Raw genomic sequence first — 22,348 nt, 5'->3', positions numbered from 1 at the left:
GGTCACTGTTTTCATTTTGTAACTTGCCTGAGAAATATGAGAGCTGCAATCTTATTGGCTGCTGCTTCTTCAATAAGATTACTTCCTTACTTCATTTTCTGCAATGACCTGATTGGTTACTTCCGTTGGGTCACCGTTTTCTCAATTTGCTCAAGAAAAATGAAACCTGCCCTCTGGTTGAGGTGGAACCAGTTAGATTACTTCTCATCTTCCAAACTGAACTGATTCAAATCAGGAACCAATTAGATTTCAGGTCACATTTCTTCCAAATGAAAGCAGTGACCTGATTGGTCGCTATGGCACTTCTACTTCAATCAGATCTCGGCTTTTCTATTAGGAACCTCCCCTAGAAATATGAGACCTTTCGTCTAATTGGTTCCTGCTCATCCAGTCAGATAACTTCTGTCCTTCTCCACACTGAACCGATTAAAACGGAAATCCCTTCGCAACCAATCGGATTTCAGCGCACATTTTCCGTTCTTTTGAACACTTTTCTGTGGTTGCCATGGGCGACGTCTCCAGATTTTGCACATAAGGACCTCTACTCCTAGTTTTTTGTATCGACATGTTAACAATTACAGAAATTAACATGCACGGTTTTCGAAAATTTACAGTCCTCGACTCTTTACTCCATGACTGTATAGAACCATTTTTTTCCACACGTGTTTTGCTTCGGATCATGGCGGGTGATCCGGAGTTCTGTTCATCGATAATCGATTTCATCGATTTTTGGGATCTGTTATGTGGCGGCCTATAGGCGTACGGTGCGATCCGAGTGTTATTGGTAAATTCTTTGTGATGCTCCGAGGCGTGAGTACACGACATTTAGCCGGGCGAATTAGTGACGTGATTAGGAAGCAAAAAATGTCAACAACGGTCAGTGGGCGGTACCGAAACCCTAAGAACGAATGCAATTTTTTTTTTTTTTGGAATGGAGTTCCAATTTTGCTTTCGGTTTTTTACTATTCCACCCATATTTTTAAAAATTTTTTTAAAGTTACAAATTTTGACTGACGGTATCGTAAAGAAACGGACTGATTTGGCTCCTCCCCTTCCATTTTCTTATTTGCTGGACTGCTTTCTGGTGGCGATTTTGAATTTTACCAGTAGCCACCAAAAATTTAATGGGGGTTTGTTTTTTACAATATAGGAGCCGTGTTGAGACGTGTGATGTTTTTTTTTTTTGTTTTGTTTTTTTTTCCTCCCCCCACACAATGTTGACCTCTATATAGAACCGAGGCAAATTATAGGACTAGAACGCGTATGTACAGATGTATATACAACACATATCCCCCCGCGCAAAGCTGGTTCAGTCCAGGTGTAAGGAACCCAAAGACTAATACAGTCCTCTAGTCCTCATCTTATAGTAAGGGCAGCCATTTTTTCCTAGGGGGGGGGGGGGGGGGGGCGCCACTATACATTTTTTTTTTTTTTTTTTTAAATATTTGACCGGTTTTTAAAAATTTTACTTGTTAAAGTGGAACTCGATGCGTGCACTGATCCTCGCTACGGTAGTGAAGTGATACTTTAAATGACGCCCCCATTTATTCTCACGGATGTACGGAATTGAGTGACGCCTGTGGGCGTGGCTGTGACAACCTCCACGCAGGAAGCGGCTGGTTCTTCTTACCTCATTCGTCGTTCCGACTACAGATAACAACATCTACAATGGACAAGGTTACATTGGAATACTACAATGCGCTGCCGATACTGGTGAAGGGATATGGACCCCCCCTTTTTTTTTTTTTAATGGAGTGTCCCTTTAAATGGAAATTAGTTTGACATAATTCTTAAAAACAAAAAAAAATTACAATCTTGAAATGAAGGACCGACGGGGAAGAGTTGGTGGTCATAAGGGCGAGTCGCCTTGATGCTACCCTACCCATGGGGGGGGGCGGGTCGGAACGGGAGCCCGTTGCGAAGCAGCAGTGAGTGATTGTGTGGGAGTGATACAATTGGACGCTGATCCCCGGTATCTGCTGCGATGCAATGCTGGTCTCTCTGATGGGTGCTAGGGAGGGGGGTGGGAGGGGGGGTGCGGCGCAACTGAAAGTCAGGGGGAGGGGTCGGTTATAGCTGAGAGATATCCCACAACCAGAGGTTAATGCTGAATGGTCTCTTTTCCCTTCTCAGTCATAAATAATTTAAGTGCATTTACAGGGGAGAGAGACGAGGACGTTAACCTGTTGTGTTCAGCTCCGTATCCTATTCCCATTCCGGGTGCTCAGTTTTGAGACAATAAATTCCCATAAAGTTCTCATATTCTGCAACATCATTATTCCCGGGTGGGGGAGAAGGTGTATCCGGCTCTTCAGTCGCTCCCTATTTTAGTAAATATTCCCTGTATACCCGTGACCCCACCCCCAACCCTTTATTGTACCTCCCCCTGAAGTAAAGCCCCTCCCCTGTGCCCTAAATAATATTAACCCAACTTGTTTGCTCAGTTGTTCTCTTCAAGGTATCTGTAAGTTGGGTTTTCGTAACCTTGGTTCTGCATCTTACTCAGGTGCTTGTCTTCTGGGGTCCTGGAAGCTTCCACCTGGGAACGAGAAGGGAGCGGTCATAGGGTAAAGGAATGGTTCACAATCTACACCCCTCCAAACGTGACAAATTGTGTCTATCTACATCTCCCTGTACAGCTTTTTTAGGTGAATTGTATTTTGATTTGTTTGACTTGTTTTTATGAGGTGAGTTGTATTTTACTTGGTTTTTGTGAGATAAGATGAGTTGTATTTTACTTGGTTTTTGTGAGACAAGTTGTATTTTACTTGGTTTTTATGAGGTGAGTTGTATTTTACTTGGTTTTTGTGAGATGAGTTGTATTTTACTTGGTTTTTGTGAGAGGAGTTGTGTTTTACTTGGTTTTTGTGAGAGGAGTTGTATTTTACTTGGTTTTTGTGAGAGGAGTTGTATTTTACTTGGTTTTTGTGAGAGGAGTTGTATTTTACTTGGTTTTTGTGAGAGGAGTTGTATTTTACTTGGTTTTTGTGAGAGGAGTTGTATTTTACTTGGCTTTTGTGAGAGGAGTTGTATTTTACTTGGTTTTTGTGAGATGAGTTGTATTTTACTTGGTTTTTGTGACATGAGTTGTATTTTACTTGTTTTTTGTGACATGAGTTGTATTTTACTTGTTTTTTGTGAGATGAGTTGTGTATTGACTGATTTTTTTTTTTTTTGTGAGACGAGTTGTATTTTACTTGGTTTTTGTGACATGAGATGTATTTTGGTAGGTTCTTGTGAGATGAGATGTATTGTTGGATGTTGTCCTTTGTAAGATGCCTATAAATTTTACTAACCCTTTTCAGTAGAGATAACCCCCTCCCCCATTATTTACTAAATTCTGCACCATTCACTGAACAGCATAACCGTATTGTCAACAAGGTGATATCAATATATATTTAAAATAATTTTTTTATGGTGCATACTAATTCTTTTTACTTTTTCTAACACCATATATTAAGTGGTCAAACTTTTTCTTTTCTTATTGTTCAATTGATGGAGCTAGCCGAGAGCTTGTTTTTTATGGTATGTCATTTACTTTTTATTGATAACACTCGGGGCTACATACAATTTTTTTATGATTTTTTTTTTTAATGCCACCAAAAAACTGCATTTCTATACTAATAGACTGCAGCATATCCTGGCTGTCAGCAGCCAATCCTAGCCACAGCCAGATGAAAAGTCAGGGAGGCCCGGGAGCTTTTATTAGGCCCTAGTTTGATAAACTGGCTCCTTGACTGTGGCATGGAAGAGTCAATAAGGGTGGCCAATGCATGACAATAACCTCTTAGATGCCATGGTTGCTACTGACTGAGGGTTAAATGTAATATATATATATATATATATAGTCTGCTAGTATAATAATATTACAGCACCGTCTCTGTCACCCCTGGGTGCCCTCTTCGTGACATGGAGCCCCTCCCCATCCGTACCCTGCGTCTCACCTCTATAATCCCGTGGCTGATGGTCCCGTAGGGCTTGCGTCTGATGAGCAGGAGGCTGATAATTATAACCATCGCCACAGCAACCGCCACCACCAGCAGACCAATCAGAGCTCCTCGATTAAACGTGACCAGGGTGTCTGGTTCCTGCAGGATAAAGATTTACTCAATTACCGCAGAACTAACGAAGGCCGGGTCGCTATGACAACAGGAAGTCAACAGCGCCTGGTTTCCATCAGCCTCGGCGCATATACACTGTATATGTATACGTATCCCTTTAACATGGCCCGATTATCCAACATTCTGGAGCATCAGGGCCAAGGAATTCTAACAGGAGAGGTCGTATCCAGTCTAGGCAGAGCTCTAGGTTGACTTTTGTCACAGCTGAGGGTTTGTTACAACTGCATCCAGTGTAGACAATCGTATATGAGCTAAACCTGTCAGCAGCACAAATCCTTCTCCTTATCCTGATAGTTTGTTACAATGTATCGGTGCAGGTAAAATATATCTGTCTGAAGTTCTACAGATCTAACAGTGCTCAAAGCGGAGGGTTTGTTACAACTACTTGAAGGTAAAATGTACAGACTTACGAGCTCTGCTTACAACTGGGGATTTGTTACACTTTCAGCAGCAGAAAACCCCTCACCTGCGCTGAAATTTTGTTACCATGTATCGGTACAGGTAAAATAGGGCTCATTTGTCCAACAAATGTTAAAAGGTCTCAACTATGAGTATGAGTGAATAAGTTACAATCTTCAGCACAGGGTCCGTTTCTGTGCATAGGTGGGGGGCTAAAGGCTGACGCTATACACATCACCAACAGCAGGGGACGCTCTCTACTCACCAGTTCGTCGCGCTGGATGTCTTCGGATTGGTAATGGACCGGCTTCACCGATCCGTTATCCTAACAATAAGAGAGATGTCATCATTCTCCATATATATCCCATAGATCTCCCCACCCTATAGATCGGGCGCCTCACCTTCTGTCCGGGGAAAGTAATCGTCCGCTCACTAGGGGGGAAGTCTGAATACATGTCCCAGACCGCGGAGCCTGCGGGAAACATAGATCTCGTCTTAAAGGGATAGTCACACGTTACGACTTCTAATAGGAACCAATTGTGTTCTCCATGAAATAAGTTTGTAGCCAGAATCCATTCGGATATATTACATCCCCCTGAATACTATGGCTGATAACCAATATGGCCGCCAACACACTTCCTGTAACTTGCCGAGCGGCTATATTTGTTGTGGATGGTGTCGGCTGTCACGGACTACGTTAATGTGGTGAAGAGATTTAAAGAGACAGGCACACGACCCAAGCACTGACCTTTGCGTTCGATCTGCTGTGAGTCTGATGAGGCGTTTCCCCCGAAAAAAGAAGCAAAGGTAACAAGGCAGACAAAGCAAAGAGAAAGAGAGAGTCAGAAGAGACCGAGATATAAAGGGACGGCCGAGAAAAACGGGAAGGAGGAGCCAGGGGCGGGGCCTAAGACGCCTCACCTTCTCCTTGAGACGTCTCGGCAGAGTTCTGAGGGGGCACTCTCATCTCCGGGTAGTCGCTGTCGTCGTTCAGCTTCTTTTGGGTGGAGGTCAGGAGATCGCTGGCGCCGACCCATTCTGTGCGCAGCCAACTCTCTGCAGAAATGGGTAAAAAAATTCAGTTTTTCACCATTTTTAGCAGATCCTGTTGGAAGCCCCTGCTCCAAACAATTGCCCCAAACTGAGTAAAACATGACACTCACTGATCTGTTCTCGTAGCTCCGGCGTCAGCTGAGGGTTGCGGTACAGCAGAGATAGAGACTGGTTGACTCGCTCCTCGATGACTCGGAGGTGGGTCAGAACCTGAAGAAGAGACCCGACAATAATGACTGAAAACGGAGGCACCAGATAAAGGTCACAACAGAGGGATGGACCCCAGTACCTGAAACTGGATGGTCTCGGCTCGGTCCGGTTCGGCGCTGCTGACGTGCTGGTAGTGACGCACCGTGTGGCGCTGGTCCTTCTGCTCCGCGTGGATGTATTTCTTTAGGGCCAGAAGAACCTTCTCTGACTGCTCGGAACCAGACACAAAACAATGTCCTGATTATCACATCTCTAAAAAAATATTCATTAAAAACGTGAGGGGAGGAGCTTACATCGAGAGGTGTGGTCTGTACGCTCGCCAAGTAGTTCTCTAGCGCCGCCCTACGGTTGTCATTGAGAGCCGCAACCACCCGACCAAGGTGCGTCTCCACCAGACGCTGGCGCTGAGCTGAGATCTGACTCTCCAGGGTCTGCAGGATCGACTGAAAGTGCTGGAGAGAGAAGGAGCCGGGGTGTGTCATATTAAAGCACGCAAGATGAGATACACAGCGTATCACACACGATAGGTTTAGGTACAGCAGTAGACAGTATCACACATGATAGGCTTAGGTACAGCAGAGCAGTAGAGAGTATCACAAATTATAGGATTAGATACACGGCTCAGCACACAGTATCACACAGGAAAGGATTAGATACAAAGCATAGCAGACAGTATCACACATGATAGGATTAGATACACGGCTCAGCAGACAGTATCACACATGATAGGATTAGATACATAGCTCAGCACACAGTATCACACAGGATAGGATTAGATACACAGCTCAGCAGTCAGTACCACACATGATAGGATGAGATACACAGCTCAGCACACAGTATCACACATGATAGGATTGGATACATGGCTCAGCAGACAGTATCACACATGATAGGATTGGATACATGGCTCAGCAGACAGTATCACACATGATATGATTAGATACACATTTCAGTAGACAGTATCACACATGATAGGATTAGATACACAGCTCAGAGGACAGTATCACACATGATAGGATTAGATACACAGCTCAGTAGACAGTATCACACATGATAGGATTAGATACACAGCTCAGAGGACAGTATCACACATGATAGGATTAGATACACAGCTCAGCAGGCAGTATCACATATGATAGGATTAGATACACAGCTCAGCACACAGTATCACACATGATAGGATTAGATACAAAGCATAGCAGACAGTATCACACATGATATGATTAGATACACATTTCAGTAGACAGTGACACACATGATAGGATTAGATACACGGCTCAGCAGACAGTATCACACATGATAGGATTAGATACAAAGCATAGCAGACAGTATTACACATGATAGGATTAGATACACGGCTTAGCAGACAGTATCACACATGATAGGATTAGATACACGGCTCAGCACACAGGATAGGATTAGATACACAGCTCAGTACACAGTATCACACAAGATAGGATTAGATACACGGCTCAGCACACAGTATCACATATGATAGGATTAGATACACAGCTCAGCACACAGGATAGGATTAGATACACAGCTCAGTACACAGTATCACACAAGATAGGATTAGATACACAGGTTGGTTCCTCCTGCACATTCCCACAATCTGCTGATGGGGCGGCTGATGGTCTTACACTGGGCTCTGGGGCGACCTCCTCTGGGGGTGTAATCGTATCCGCCATTACACCGCCCCCGCGCCGCCATGTCCCGTATTGTGTTATTATAAGAGCGGGCACTGGGATCCGCTTTCATGACGTCCCCCGCGCCCCTGCTCATGTTATCTGTGGTAACACGGCCCCCACTAAGTGCCACTAAAAGCTATCGCTTTCCCCGGACATCAGGGATTTGCAAATAAATGACTTTTACATCTGTCTCTGGTCTAGGTTTTCACCGCTAATGGCTCCAAAACCCCCGGATATTATCCTGGGAAAATTCTCCTGTCACTCCGAAATAATTAATATTTTCTTCTGGATACTTTTTCATTTTTGGTCGTGTCTGGAGGGGGAGGGGGGCGATTAAATATTTATGTCACATCTAGTCACATTACACTCACCTGGTGACTATAGAGGACGGATGTAGCAGAGCTCTGGCCTGACATCACAGCGACAAACTCAGCTCTGCTGCATCTGTCGGGCACGTTCTATATTATTGGTCGGGGATCCTAAAACACATCACGATCTACTCCATGAATGGAAGCCATCAACCAGGCAGGTACTACAGACTCCCAGACTTCATCTCAGTTATGGTGGAAGTGGAAGCCTTCACTGAAAACAACCGACCAAGGTCTTTACTTCAACACCAAATCAAGGAGTAGAATTTTATTGGGTCTCAAACCTTGATTGAACTAAGGGGATCTCTTCTCAGGATTCTCATCTTCAGTGGTGGTTGTCCAGTATTACAGAAGACCAATATGTTATTCCTGGAGATGATGTGACCACCATCCCAGAGACCTACAAACCAGTCATGGTGCCAACAAGAGCCTAGCGTTGTCTACCTCCGTCATGATGGAACCTAATGTATCCTCTTCCCAGGATTCTCATTGGTGGAGGTTGTCAAGTAATAACCTTTCTAATGACCCTTTATAGAAGACCAATATGTCATTCCTAGACGTGACATGACCATCCCAGTGGCCATCACACCAGTCATGGTACCAACAAGAGCCTAGCGTTGTCTACGTCAGTCATGGAGGAACCTAAGGTATCCTCTTCCCAGGATTCTCATTGGTGGAGGTGGTCAAGTATTAACCTTTCTAATGACCCTTTATAGAAGACCAATATGTCATTCCTAGACGTGACAGGACCATCCCAGTGGCCATCAAACCAGTCATGGTACCAACAAGAGCCTAGCGTTGTCTACGTCAGTCATGATGGAACATAAGGTATCCTCTTCCCAGGATTCTCATTGGTGGAGGTTGTCAAGTAATAACCTTTCTAATGACCCTTCTAAGAAGACCAACATGTCATTCCTAAACGTGACAGGACCATCCCAGTGGCCATCAAACCAGTCATGGTACCAACAAGAGCCCTAGTGTTGTCTACCTCATGATGTCAACATAGGAACTGAAAGCCTTCAATGAAAACACCTACTATATTATGAGGTCTTCACCTCAACGGCAACACAACACCGACCTCAGTCATGATGGGACAATGTGGTTGTCCAGTATTAACCATTCAATATGTCATTCTTAGACATTACATGACCAACACCACCCCAGCAGCCTCCAAACCAGTTATGGTGCCTACAAGAAGCTAGCAGTGTCTAGCTCAGTCATGGTGGGCAGGATTCTCATCTGTAGGTTGAACTGGAAGCCTTCCATGAAAACATCTACTATATTATGAGGTCTTCATCTCAACAGCAACAGAACACCAAATTGATGCGTAAAAGCATTTCACTAGGTCTTAAACCTGATATAAGTCGGGGTATCGTTTTCTCAGGGTTCTCATCTTTTGGCCTCGGTGGAGGTTTCCAGGTAATAAACTTTCTAAAGACCCTTTTATGAAGACCAATGAGTCATTCCTAGAGGTGACATCCACCAAACGAGTCATGGTACCAACAAAAGTCTAGTGTTGTCTACCTCATGATGTCATTGTGGAATATAGGGGATGGTCTTCTCAGGATGCTTATCTTTTGGCCTCCACAGAGGTTGTCAAATATTCAACGTGCTGAAGATCTTTTTATGAAGACCCATGTGTCGTTCCTAGAGAGGACATGACCAACACCGTACCAGCAGCCTTCAAACCAATCATGGTACCAAGAAGAGCCTCGCGTTGTCTACCTCAGTCATGATGATGACATATGGTATCCTCTTCGCAGGATTCTCATCTTTTGACCTCGGTAGGGGTCGTCTAGTATTATCCTTTTGAGAAGACCAGTCTACAATTCCTAGAGTTTACATGACCACCACCATCCCAGAGGCCTCCGAACCAGAGATAGCACCAACATGAGCATAGCGGTGTCTACCTCAGTCATGATGGGACAAAGGATCACCAAACATCTGATCGGGGCTCTTCCTAGCCAACGTCCATCATGTTTGGTTTGAGAATTGATGGATCACCTACCATCTCTAGAACAACCATCTGGACATAACAAGTTATTCACCATCCAATCGACTTCGATGACAGACCCCTACACAAATGACCACACTACATACCTCATTCAGTGCTTGCCGGTCAGACTTGGGTAGATTCTTGGCTTGGTTATCTGCTTCTGCCCACTCCTTCATGACCTGGAAGTCCAATGTTTAGAAAGTCATCCATGTTCCTTGGCACAGTTGAGCAGAACAGATGAGGGCGCTGTATTTTATTTTACTCGTTTTTTTATCGTCCTCCGCTCACCTCATTGATCTGCTTCATACGTCTCTCCTCCAGCTCCATTTTGGCCCTCAGGAAGTTGGCGTGTTCAGATCCATCACGTGGTGACTCAAAGTAGATGTCCACCCCATCAGTGGGCCGAGAAACTGGGGAAACCAAAGTTACTATTTTTTTAGGTCTTTCTCTGACCTGTACGCGTTATTGATACATGTGATTATCAGGAACGTGTACTGAATATGGATAACTTGCAAACTTGGTACCAGCCCTTTAAGCAATATTATCATACTGTGCCACACAGTATCACAAAGAGCGTACATAATAGTATCATACTGCTGATACATACGGTAATACCTTCACACACTGCTTAAGTAATTGTAGCATATGGTGCATAAATAAAGCTACCACACAATGCCTCCATAGCAGTACCCTAAGATGCCTCCATAATGGTACCATACTGTGCAAAAATACCACTACAAGTTGCCTCCATAATAGTACCATACTGTGCAAAAATAATACCACTACAAGATGCCTCCATAATGGTACCATACTGTGCAAAATAATACCACCACACAGTGCCTCTGTAATAGCACCATACTGTGCAAAAATAATACCACTACACAGTGCCTCCATAAAAGTAATTTACTGTGCAAAATAATATCACCAAAACACAGTGCCTCCATAATAGTACCATACTGTGCAAAAATAATACCACCACACAATGCCTCTGTAATAGTACCATACGATGCGAAAATAATACCACCACACAGTGCCTCCATAATAGTATCATACTGTGCAAAAATAATACCACCACACAGTGCCTCCATAATAGTACCATACTGTGCAAAAATAATACCACCACACAATGCCTCCATAATAGTATCATACTGTGCAAAAATAATACCACTACACAGTGCCTCTGTAATAGCACCATACTGTGCAAAAATAATACCACCACACAGTGCCTCTATAATAGTATCATACTGTGCAAAAATAAGACCACTACACGGTGCCTCCATAAAAGTACCATACTGTGCAAAATAATATCACCAAAACACAGTGGCTCCATAGTAGTACCATACTGTACAAAAATAATACCACCACACAATGCCTCCTTAATAGCACCATACCGTACAAATATAATACCACCACACGACGCCTCTATAATAGCACCATACTGTGCAAAATAATATCACCAAAACACAGTGGCTTCATAATAGTACCATACTGTGCAAAAATAATACCACCACACAGTGCCTCCATCATTGCACCATACTGTACAAAAATACCACCACACAGTGCCTCCATAATAGTACCATACTGTGCAAAAATAATACCACCACACAATGCCTCCATAATAGTACCATACTGTGCAAAAATAATACCACCACACAATGCCTCCATAATAGTACCATACTGTGCAAAAATAATACCACCACACAATGCCTCCATAATAGTACCATACTGTGCAAAAATAATACCCCCACACAGTGCCTCCATAATAGTACCATACTGTGCAAAAATAATACCACCACACAATGCCTCCATAATAGTAATTTACTGTACAAAAATAATACCACCACACAGTGCCTCCATAATAGTACCATACTGTGCAAAAATAATACCACCACACAGTGCCTCCATAATAGTAATTTACTGTACAAAAATAATACCACCACACAATGCCTCCATAATAGTACCATACTGTGCAAAAATAATACCACCACACAGCGCCTCCATAATAGTACCATACTGTACAAAAATAATACCACCACACAGCGTCTCCATAATAGTACCATACAGTACAAAAATAATACCACCACACAGTGCCTCTATAATAGTACCATACTGTACAAAAATAATACAACCACACAGTGTCTCCATAATAGTATCATACTGTGCAAAATAATATCACCAAAACACAGTGGCTTCATAATAGTACCATACTGTGCAAAAATAATACAACCACACAGTGCCTCCATAATAGTATCATACTGTGCAAAAATAATACAACCACACAGTGCCTCCATAATAGTACCATACTGTACAAAAATAATACCACCACACAGCGTCTCCATAATAGTACCATACAGTACAAAAATAATACCACCACACAGTGCCTCTATAATAGTACCATACTGTACAAAAATAATACCACCACACAACGCCTCCATAATAGTACCATACTGTGCAAAATAATACAACCACACAGTGCCTCCATAATAGTATCATACTGTGCAAAATAATATCACCAAAACACAGTGGCTTCATAATAGTACCATACTGTGCAAAAATAATACAACCACACAGTGCCTCCATAATAGTATCATACTGTGCAAAAATAATACAACCACACAGTGCCTCCATAATAGTAATTTATTGTACAAAAATAATACCACCACACAATGCCTCCATAATAGTACCATACTGTGCAAAAATACTACCACCACACAGTGCCTCCATAATAGTAATTTACTGTACAAAAATAATACCACCACACAATGCCTCCATAATAGTACCATACAGTGCAAAAATAATACCACTACACAGTGCCTCTGTAATAGCACCATACTGTGCAAAAATAATACCACCACACAATGCCTCCATAATAGTAATTTACTGTACAAAAATAATACCACGACACAATACCTCCATAATAGTACCATACTGTGCAAAAATAATACCACCACACAGCGCCTCCATAATAGTACCATACTGTACAAAAATAATACCACCACACAGCGTCTCCATAATAGTACCATATAGTACAAAAATAATACCACCACACAGTGCCTCTATAATAGTACCATACTGTACAAAAATAATACCACCACACAACGCCTCCATAATAGTACCATACTGTGCAAAAATAATACAACCACACAGTGCCTCCATAATAGCACCATACTGTGCAAAATAATATCACCAAAACACAGTGCCTCCATAATAGTATCATACTGTGCAAAAATAATACAACCACACAGTGCCTCCATAATAGTACCATACTGTGCAAAAATAATACAACCACACCGTGCCTCCATAATAGTATCATACTGTGCAAAAATAATACCACCACACAGTGCCTCTATAATAGTAATATACTGTACAAAAATAATACCACCATACAATGGCTCCATAATAGCACCATACTGTGCAAAATAATACCACCACACAGTGCCTCCATAATAGTAATTTACTGTACAAAAATAATACCACCACACAGTGCCTCTATAATAGCACCATACTGTGCAAAATAATACCACCACACAGTGCCTCTGTAATAGCACCATACTGTGCAAAATAATATCACCAAAACACAGTGGCTCCATAGTAGTACCATACTGTACAAAAATAATACCACCACACAGTGCCTCCATAATAGTAATATACTGTGCAAAAATAATAGCACCACACAAGGCCTCCTTAATAGCACCATACTGTGCAAAAATAATACCACCACACAGTGCCTCTATAATAGTATCATACTGTACAAAAATAATACCACCACACAGTGTCTCCATAATAGTACCATACTGTGCAAAAATAATACAACCACACAGTGCCTCCATAATAGTATCATACTGTGCAAAAATAATACAACCACACAGTGCCTCTATAATAGTAATATACTGTACAAAAATAATACCACCATACAATGGCTCCATAATAGCACCATATTGTGCAAAATAATATCACCAAAACACAGTGGCTCCATAGTAGTACCATACTGTACAAAAATAATACCACCACACAGTGCCTCTATAATAGTAATATACTGTACAAAAATAATACCACCATACAATGGCTCCATAATAGCACCATACTGTGCAAAATAATACCACCACACAGTGCCTCCATAATAGTAATATACTGTGCAAAAATAATACCACCACACAGTGCCTCCATCATTGCACCATACTGTACAAAAATAATACCACCACACAGTGCCTCTGTAATAGCACCATACTGTGCAAAATAATATCACCAAAACACAGTGGCTCCATAATAGTACCATACTGTGCAAAAAATAATATAACCACACACTGCCTCCATAATAGCACCATACTGTGCAAAAATAATACCACCACACAGTGCCTCTGTAATAGCACCATACTGTGCAAAAATAATACCACCACACAGTGCCTCTGTAATAGCACCATACTGTGCAAAAATAATACCACCACACAACGCCTCTATAATAGTACCATACTGTGCAAAATAATATCACCAAAACACAGTGGCTCCATAATAGCACCATACTGTGCAAAAATAAAACCACCACACAATGTCGCTATAATAGTAATATACTGTACAAAAATAATACCACCACACCAGTGCTTTTATGGTGCCATATGGTGCTTTAATAAGACCTCTCACAAGTGTCTAAATAATAGCGCCACATACAGTAAATCCGAACTAATATGACCAAACCGTGTCGACTAAATAAGAAAAAATAACATATGGCTACACATGTGCCTGGTGGCGTAGCATCAAAACAGTGTGATACAATAATACTACCATACAATGCCAGTACAACACTGATATAACGTCACACGTTGCCTGCAGTCTACATCTCAGGAGCAGTGAGATATATATAATACTGTCATATGGTGCTTACATAATACCGCCATACAGTGCCTATAACACATTACCATACAGCGAATACACAAGAGCATCACTAAGTCCCCATATACAAGTAATGTACAGTACTTAAATAATACCGCCATACAAAATGTAAGGGAATAGGAGTGTCTGACCTTTGACCTCCGGCGGGAGGGTGGGCGCGCTGCTGGTCGTTTCCTCTTCTTCCCCGTTTCCCACAAAATAATCATCCCATACGGGCGGGTGCTGGTCCTCACTGGCCCCTGCAGTGTCCTCTACTCCGTCATCAATGATGTCCACAGAATCATCTTCAATCTCAACGTCATCCCTGGTGGAGGAGAGCAAAGAAGATTACCCCGAGCCCCACAGCGCCCCCTGTATGTCACCAGTGTTACCCCTGCTACTCTATTATATAGGCACTTGGGTAATGTCCTTGGAGATATGTGTAATCATACATGTTGTTAGTAGCAGCAGGACTGTGAAATATGGATTTATATTCCAGGATTGTAATGTCCTCACACTGCTGTGCTCTGGGCTCTATTCACTGACCTGCTCTACAGCCCCTCAAGTGCACTTGGAGAAGCTACAGTCCTTCACAGGATTTTGCACAGTTCTGCTGCTACTTACAGCATACACAAAGGTATGATTACATTTATCTCCAGAGGCAATACCTAACACATGCTGCAGTGAATTAAGAGCACAGCAGTGTGAGGACATGCTCCCAAAAGCCACAATCTTGAAATGTAAATCCATGTTTCACAGCCTTGCTGCTACTAACTGTAAATGTAGGGTCATACAGATTTCCAGGGACAATACCTAACACTTGCTGCAGAGAACGAAGAGCACAGCAGTGTGAGGACATGCCCCCATAAGCTTTAATCCTGGAATGTATACCCATATTTCACAGTCTTGTGGCTACTAAGAAAATAGACAGATTATACAGCTCCCCAGGGACAAGAGCTGACACTGGCTGCTGAGAACTAAGAGCACAGTAGTGTGAGGGCACCCCCCAAAAAAGCTACAATCCTGGAATATAAATCCATATTTCACAGTCCCACTGCTACTAACAAAATACACAAAGCTATAATTACTCTGCTACCCAGGGACAATACCTGACACTGTCTGCAAGGAACTAAGAGCAGAGCAGTGTGAGGACACCCCCCCCCCAAAAAAACTACAATACTGGAATATAAATCCATATTTCACAGTCCTGCTGCTACTATCAACACACACTGATATGATTAGTACAGATCTCCAGGGAAAATACCAAACAATAGCTGAAGAGAGCTAAGACCACAGCAGTGTGAGGACACAGCCCCCATAAGCTTCAATCCTGGAAAATAAATCCATACTTCACAGTCTTGCTGCTACTAACAAGGGACAATACTACTTAGCAGGGAATCATCTATCTTTCTTACCCTCTGTCTGGGTCCTGTGGCTCCAGCTCGGTGACAGGTTGCCCCCTGGTGGGCTCCACAGGGTGGGGCGTGCGAGTTGGGCAGCAGACGTATTCCACCCCTCTGAATCTTTCTGGGTGACAGGGCAGCAGCATCCCATAGCTGTGCAGATCGAGGTCTTCTGCGGCGCAGGCCTGGGGACGGGGGAGACACAGTACATGGTGAGTGTGAGGGAAGCCTGTGCCTGCCTCGTGCCATCTCATCAGTGACATAGCGGCTGGCGATACAATCATATGGTGTGGTGTGGAGTCTCTCTCACCGCGCGGGCTGTCTCGTGCCAGTGCTGGTAGCTCTCACATACGTCCATCTGCTCGCGGTGCAGGAAGCGACATCGATCCGGGACCAGGAGAGCGTCGCTGACAAACTCATTCACTGCCAAAGGAGAAACAGAGTGATAGTAACATCCCATAATAACATAGAGGAGACTGTCAGCAGGTGTGACCATGCAGACTGCAGCCACTGTATGATGTTAGTAGCAGCGGGACTGTGAAATATGGATTTATATTCCAGGATTATAGCTTCTTCACATGTCCTCACACTGCTGTGACCTGTGTTATCTGCAGACAATGTTAGTTTTCTTTCCCTGCAGAGATGAGTAATCATACTTTTATGTATGTGGTTTGTAGCAGCAGGATTGTGAAATATGGATTTATATTCCAGGATTGTAGCATTTCTTTTTTGCACTGGGTACATGTCCTCACACTGCTGTGCACTGTGCTGTCTGCTCACAGTGTTAGCTGTTAGTTCAATACAACCTTTGTGTGTGTTGTTAGTAGCAGCAGGACTGTGATATATTGATTTATATTCCAGGACTGTAGTGTCCTCTCACTGCTGTGCTCTGTGCAGACGTTGTTATGTTTTTTCCCTGGAGAGATGTGTAATTATACCTTTGTGTATGTTGTTTGTAGCAGCAGGCCTGAGATTTATGGATTTATATTTTGAGATTGTAGCCTCTTCAGGTGTCCTCACACTGCTGTGCTCTCTGCAGAAAGTATTGTCCCTGGAGAGATGTGTAATCATTCCATTGGGTATGTTAGTAGCAGCAGGACTGTGAAATGTGGATTTATATTCCAGGATTGTAGCTTCACTATGTGCACTGGGGCGTGTCCTCACACTGCTGTGCACTGTGCTCTCTGCACAAAGCGTTAGGTATAGTATCGGAGGGATGTGTAATCAGACCTTTGTGTATGTTGTTAGTCACAAATTTGTCATGAATGCTACAGCAGAAGGGAGGTGTAGAGCAGCTGAATGCAGAGAGCTCAGAGCACAGCAGTGTGAGGACAGGGCATATAAGTATCTAACACTGTCTGCTTTTCTTGCATGGTCAAAACTTCTGACACATCCCCTTCAAATATTATGTTTCAGCAAGATCTCTGCTTGCCGTCAGTGAATGGAGACTCACCCAGACAGAGATAGGGCACCACAATATGGAGGCGGCGCTTGCACTCGGGCTTCTGCTTCTGACACCAGTTAGTCACAGTGACCGGCTGCGCCGCCTCTGTCACCCCTGTGATCTGCAGCTCCGGATACATCTGTAACAGGGGGGACAGTATCACACAGAAAGCTTAGATACATGGGCTCAGCAGACTGTATCACAAATACAAAGCTTAGGGGCTCAGAATACAGTACCATACATAGAAGGCTGAAATACATGGACTCAGCAGACTGTATCACACATAGAAGGCTTAGATACATGGCTCAGCAGATTGTATCACACATAGAAGTCTTAGATACAGGGGCTCAGCACACAGCATCACACATAGAAGGCTTAGATACATGGCTCAGCAGACTGTATCACAAATACAAAGCTTAGGGGCTCAGGATACAGTATCACACACAGAAGGCTGAAATACATGGACTCAGCAGACTGTATCACACATAGAAGGCTTAGATACATGGCTCAGCAGACTGTATCACACATAGAAGTCTTAGATACAGAGGCTCAGCACACAGCATCACACATAGAAGGCTTAGATACATGGCTCAGCAGAGGGGGACAGTATCACATAGACGGCTTAGATACATGGGCTCAGCAGACTGTATCACACATACAAAGCTTTGAGGCTCAGAACACAGTATCATGCACAGAAGGCTTAGATACATGGCCTGCAGATTGTATCACACATATAAGGCTTAGATACAGGGGCTCAGCACACAGTATCACACATAGAAGGCTTAGATACATGGCTCAATAGACTGTATTGCAGTTCATAAGATTAGATACTCAACTCAGCAGATCACACATAGAAGGCTTTGATACATGTCTCAGCAGACTGTATCACACATGAAACACATAGATACATAGGCTCAGCAGACAGTATCACATGTAATTAGATTAGATACATGGACTCAGCAGATCACACATAGACGGCTTAGATACATGGCTCAGCAGACTGTATCACACATAGAAGATTTAGATACATGGGCCCAGCAGACAGTATCACACATAGAAGGCTTAGACACATGGCTCAGCAGACTGTATCACACATAGAAGGCTTAGACACATGGCTCAGCAGACTGTATCACACATAGAAGGCTTAGACACATGGCTCAGCAGACTGTATCACACATAGAAGGTTTAGATACATGGGCCCAGCAGACAGTATCACACATAGAAGGCTTAGACACATGGCTCAGCAGACTGTATCACACATAGAAGGCTTAGACACATGGCTCAGCAGACTGTATCACACATAGAAGGCTTAGACACATGGCTCAGCAGACTGTATCACACATAGAAGGTTTAGATACATGGGCCCAGCAGACAGTATCACACATAGAAGGCTTAGACACATGGCTCAGCAGACTGTATCACACATAGAAGGTTTAGATACAGGGGATCAGCAGACAGTATCACACATATAAGGCTTAGATACACAGGCTCAGCACACAGTATGACACATATAAGGCTTAGATACACAGGCTCAGCAGCCCGTATCACACATAGAAGGCTTGGATACATGGTGTTACTCACCTGCCGGCAGTACTGTAGTATCTCCTCGTTGCTCCCGGGGCAGCTGGGTACTCCTCGAGGATCTGCCACCCACTCTCCTCTCATGAGATCCATGTGAAGGGGGACCCGGCCACAGAACAGCGCCAACTGTGGACGCCATGCTGCGATGCTCTGCAGAGACAGGAGAGAACATGGTTAGCAGGGGCATAACTAGTGGGGGGGGGGGGGGGGGCAGCTGGGCCCAAGAGGTTTAGGGAGCCCTTATGGTGTCACTTTCCCATATGAGAAGTCTATTACTATAAACCATACATTATAGTCGGGGGCCCGGCACAGACTCTGCACCAGGGCCCATCAGCTTCTAGTTACACCTCTGATGGTTAGTGTATGATCATCTGTAGGAGAGAGTACTATGAGCGGTATTATAGTGGGGTACTAGAGCAAGTACTGGGGGCACTATACAGGGTGTTAGGCGGCTTATTACATGAAGCATTATAGGGGGTTACATGGTGTAGTATAAAGAGTAGTACAGGGGAGTATTATAGCGAGTACTAATAGTAAGACTACAGAGGAGGTATTACAGGAAAGATTCCCAGAGGTATTGGATGAATATTATAGACACAGGAGCACTACACTGGGTATTGTAAGTGTATTTTAGAGAATATTACATTGTTTTATTATTAAACAAGTATGATATGCGGTATTATATGTACGATATATTATAGGTACAACTGCCGGGGTTTGGGTAGGAGCCATTATAGATGTAGTATACAGAGAATTACACGAGGTATTACTGAGAGCATTAGGGGGTATTACAGGGAGGATTACACAACTATTATAGGGAGTAATATGGGGAGAATGAAAGTAAGAATTTTAACATTATAGGAGTATAATACATGGAGTATTATATGGAGTATTAATGTTAACATATGAACATTATAGGAATATTACAGGGGGTATAATAATGAACAGACTGTATGTACATTATAGCTGTAAGGCAGGGACCATTACATTGAGTGGACATATGGACATTATAGGAGGGTTATAGTGAGTATTATAGGGAGTATAGTGGTGCACATATGGACATTATAGGGAGTATAGTAGTGGGCATATGGGTATTATAGGAGTATGGTAGTGAATATATTGACATTATAGGTGGATTATAGTGAGTATTATAGGGAGTATAGTAGTGAATATATGGGTATTATAGGTGTATAAGAGGGAGTATAGTAGTGAATATATGGGTATTATAGGAGTATAAGAGGTAGTATAGTAGTGAATAATATATGGGTATTATAGGGAGTATAGTAGTGGACATATGGGTATTATAGGAGTATTATAGGAAATATAGTGGTAAATATATGGGTATTATAGGAGTATTATAGGAAATATAGTGGTGAATATATGGGTATTATAGGAGTATTAGAGGGAGTGTAGTGGTGGACATATGGACATTATAGGGAGTATAGTAGTGAATAATATATGGGTATTATAGGAGTATTATAGGGAGTATAGTGGTGAATATATGGGTATTATAGGAGTATTAGAGGGAGTATAGTGGTGAACATATGGACATTATAGGGAGTATAGTAGTGGGCATATGGGTATTATAGGAGTATGGTAGTGAATATATTGACATAGGAGGATCCTCCGGTACTCTGGTGGGCCAGTCCGACACTGGGCATATGGGTATTATAGGAGTATTACAGGGCTGCAGTCAGATATAACATGACACTGATGGGATGTGACACGCTCGGCTGGTACATATAGCTCAGCCTGTCACGTATAGCAGTCAGTAATGACATGGCTACATTGTGGGTTTTTCTCAGGATCTGGTTTTACACCATAAACCAAAGATGGTGACGAGCAGGGTCCTAGCGCAGACGATCCTTACAAATGACACCAGCACTGGTTGTACCCACCTAAATGTGTAGGTAGTGTATAAAGTTGCATTATAATACAGTGATGTCACGTCCCTCTGCTAGTTCTTCCTGGCAGTAGAATACACATGTAGTAATGCATTTGCCAGTTTTCTGCTTTGTACAGGTATCTATGAAGTGGATCGCGATTGGCGCAGGCAGGGAGCGCCAGATTATTGAAGACCGCGTGCGCGCTGCACATTAGTGAGGCATCAGTGAGGCACGCAGTGCAGTTTGCCTCCCTAATAATAAATCTAGGCCATTGTCTTACTACAAACCATCCCCCCCCCCATCTATTGTGTGATGTAAAAATACAGTAAAAAAATCTCCTCTTATAATCGCAATCCCGTGAATATATCGACAGCGAGGACGAGATTTATCCGCCCGCAGCCACTTAAAGAAATTGGAAAAATGAAAATAATGATTATTGCAGATTAGAGGCGGGCGGGGGGCGACCTAGATAGCAGGCGGCCGCGGCCTGGCATTATTTTAGGAAACAATCATTATTATTGAGGGAGATAAACTGTTATATAACAGCAGCAGAGACTGGGAGAGAAGTGTGAGAGCGCAGTGCACAGTATGGCGCTATCATGTAGACAGTGTATGGCAGCATTATATAACTACTATAGGGATGCAATAGAGCTGTATGTAGTGAGAACTGTAATATGGACAGTGTACGGCAGTATTATTTATACTAGTATTATTGAACTACATTACAGCACTGATGCCTCCTGCTGGTGTACACGGTATCATATAGGCACTACATGACGTTATTCTATATGCACTATAGCAGTATAATTTGGGCACGCTATGATACATTTATTCATTGTATGGCAGTGTTGTGTGTCGTGTAATATAGCAATATCATATGGGCACCCTATAGCATGATTATGTGGGAACTGACATACTTTATCTTTATGGCAGAATCATATTTTGTAGGGTCTATAGTTGTATTAGTTGTGTAGTAGTTGTACACATCCATTGCAGGCTAGCATAGAGTAAACAATATAGCAGTATTATATTGGCACCGTGTGGTATATACTGTATGTTCATTGTGTGGTAGTATACACTCACCGGCCACTTTATTCGGTACACCATGCAAGTAACGGGTTGGACCCCCTTTTGCCTTCAGAACTGCCTCAATTCTTCGTGGCATAGATACAACAAGGTGCTGGAAGCTCCTCAGAGATTTTGGTCCATATTGACATGATGGCATCACACAGTTGCTGCAGATTTGTCGGCTGCACATCCATGATGCGAATCTCCCGTTCCACCACATCCCAAAGATGCTCTATTGGATTGAGATCTGGTGACTGTGGAGGCC

The 22,348-nt window shown here is 43.0% G+C and overlaps 1 protein-coding gene across 2 annotated transcripts in view; it reads right to left on the bottom strand.

Moving 5' to 3' along the window:
* Window positions 1-943: 943 nt before the first annotated feature.
* Window positions 944-22,348, bottom strand: part of APLP1 (amyloid beta precursor like protein 1) — a 41,029-nt gene continuing 19,624 nt past the window's right edge. The window contains exons 2-17 of one of the 2 annotated variants that reach the window (XM_072155129.1): window positions 19,130-19,279; window positions 17,558-17,687; window positions 16,415-16,527; window positions 16,117-16,289; window positions 14,854-15,026; window positions 10,124-10,245; window positions 9,940-10,014; window positions 6,077-6,235; window positions 5,863-5,991; window positions 5,684-5,783; window positions 5,442-5,576; window positions 5,269-5,292; window positions 4,922-4,992; window positions 4,786-4,845; window positions 3,945-4,088; window positions 944-2,539 (exon numbers count right to left, since the gene is read on the bottom strand). In XM_072155129.1, coding sequence (XP_072011230.1) covers window positions 2,441-2,539; window positions 3,945-4,088; window positions 4,786-4,845; window positions 4,922-4,992; window positions 5,269-5,292; window positions 5,442-5,576; window positions 5,684-5,783; window positions 5,863-5,991; window positions 6,077-6,235; window positions 9,940-10,014; window positions 10,124-10,245; window positions 14,854-15,026; window positions 16,117-16,289; window positions 16,415-16,527; window positions 17,558-17,687; window positions 19,130-19,279 — 1,857 coding nt within the window. In that variant the 3' untranslated portion in view covers window positions 944-2,440. The remainder of the gene's footprint in view (window positions 2,540-3,944; window positions 4,089-4,785; window positions 4,846-4,921; window positions 4,993-5,268; window positions 5,293-5,441; window positions 5,577-5,683; window positions 5,784-5,862; window positions 5,992-6,076; window positions 6,236-9,939; window positions 10,015-10,123; window positions 10,246-14,853; window positions 15,027-16,116; window positions 16,290-16,414; window positions 16,528-17,557; window positions 17,688-19,129; window positions 19,280-22,348) is intronic. The other variant, XM_072155130.1, reaches the window with a different exon arrangement.

This window comes from Engystomops pustulosus, chromosome 6 (assembly GCF_040894005.1).
Source record: "Engystomops pustulosus chromosome 6, aEngPut4.maternal, whole genome shotgun sequence".
NCBI classification, from domain to species: Eukaryota; Metazoa; Chordata; class Amphibia; order Anura; family Leptodactylidae; genus Engystomops; species Engystomops pustulosus.
This window is presented reverse-complemented; position numbering and strand designations above follow the sequence as displayed.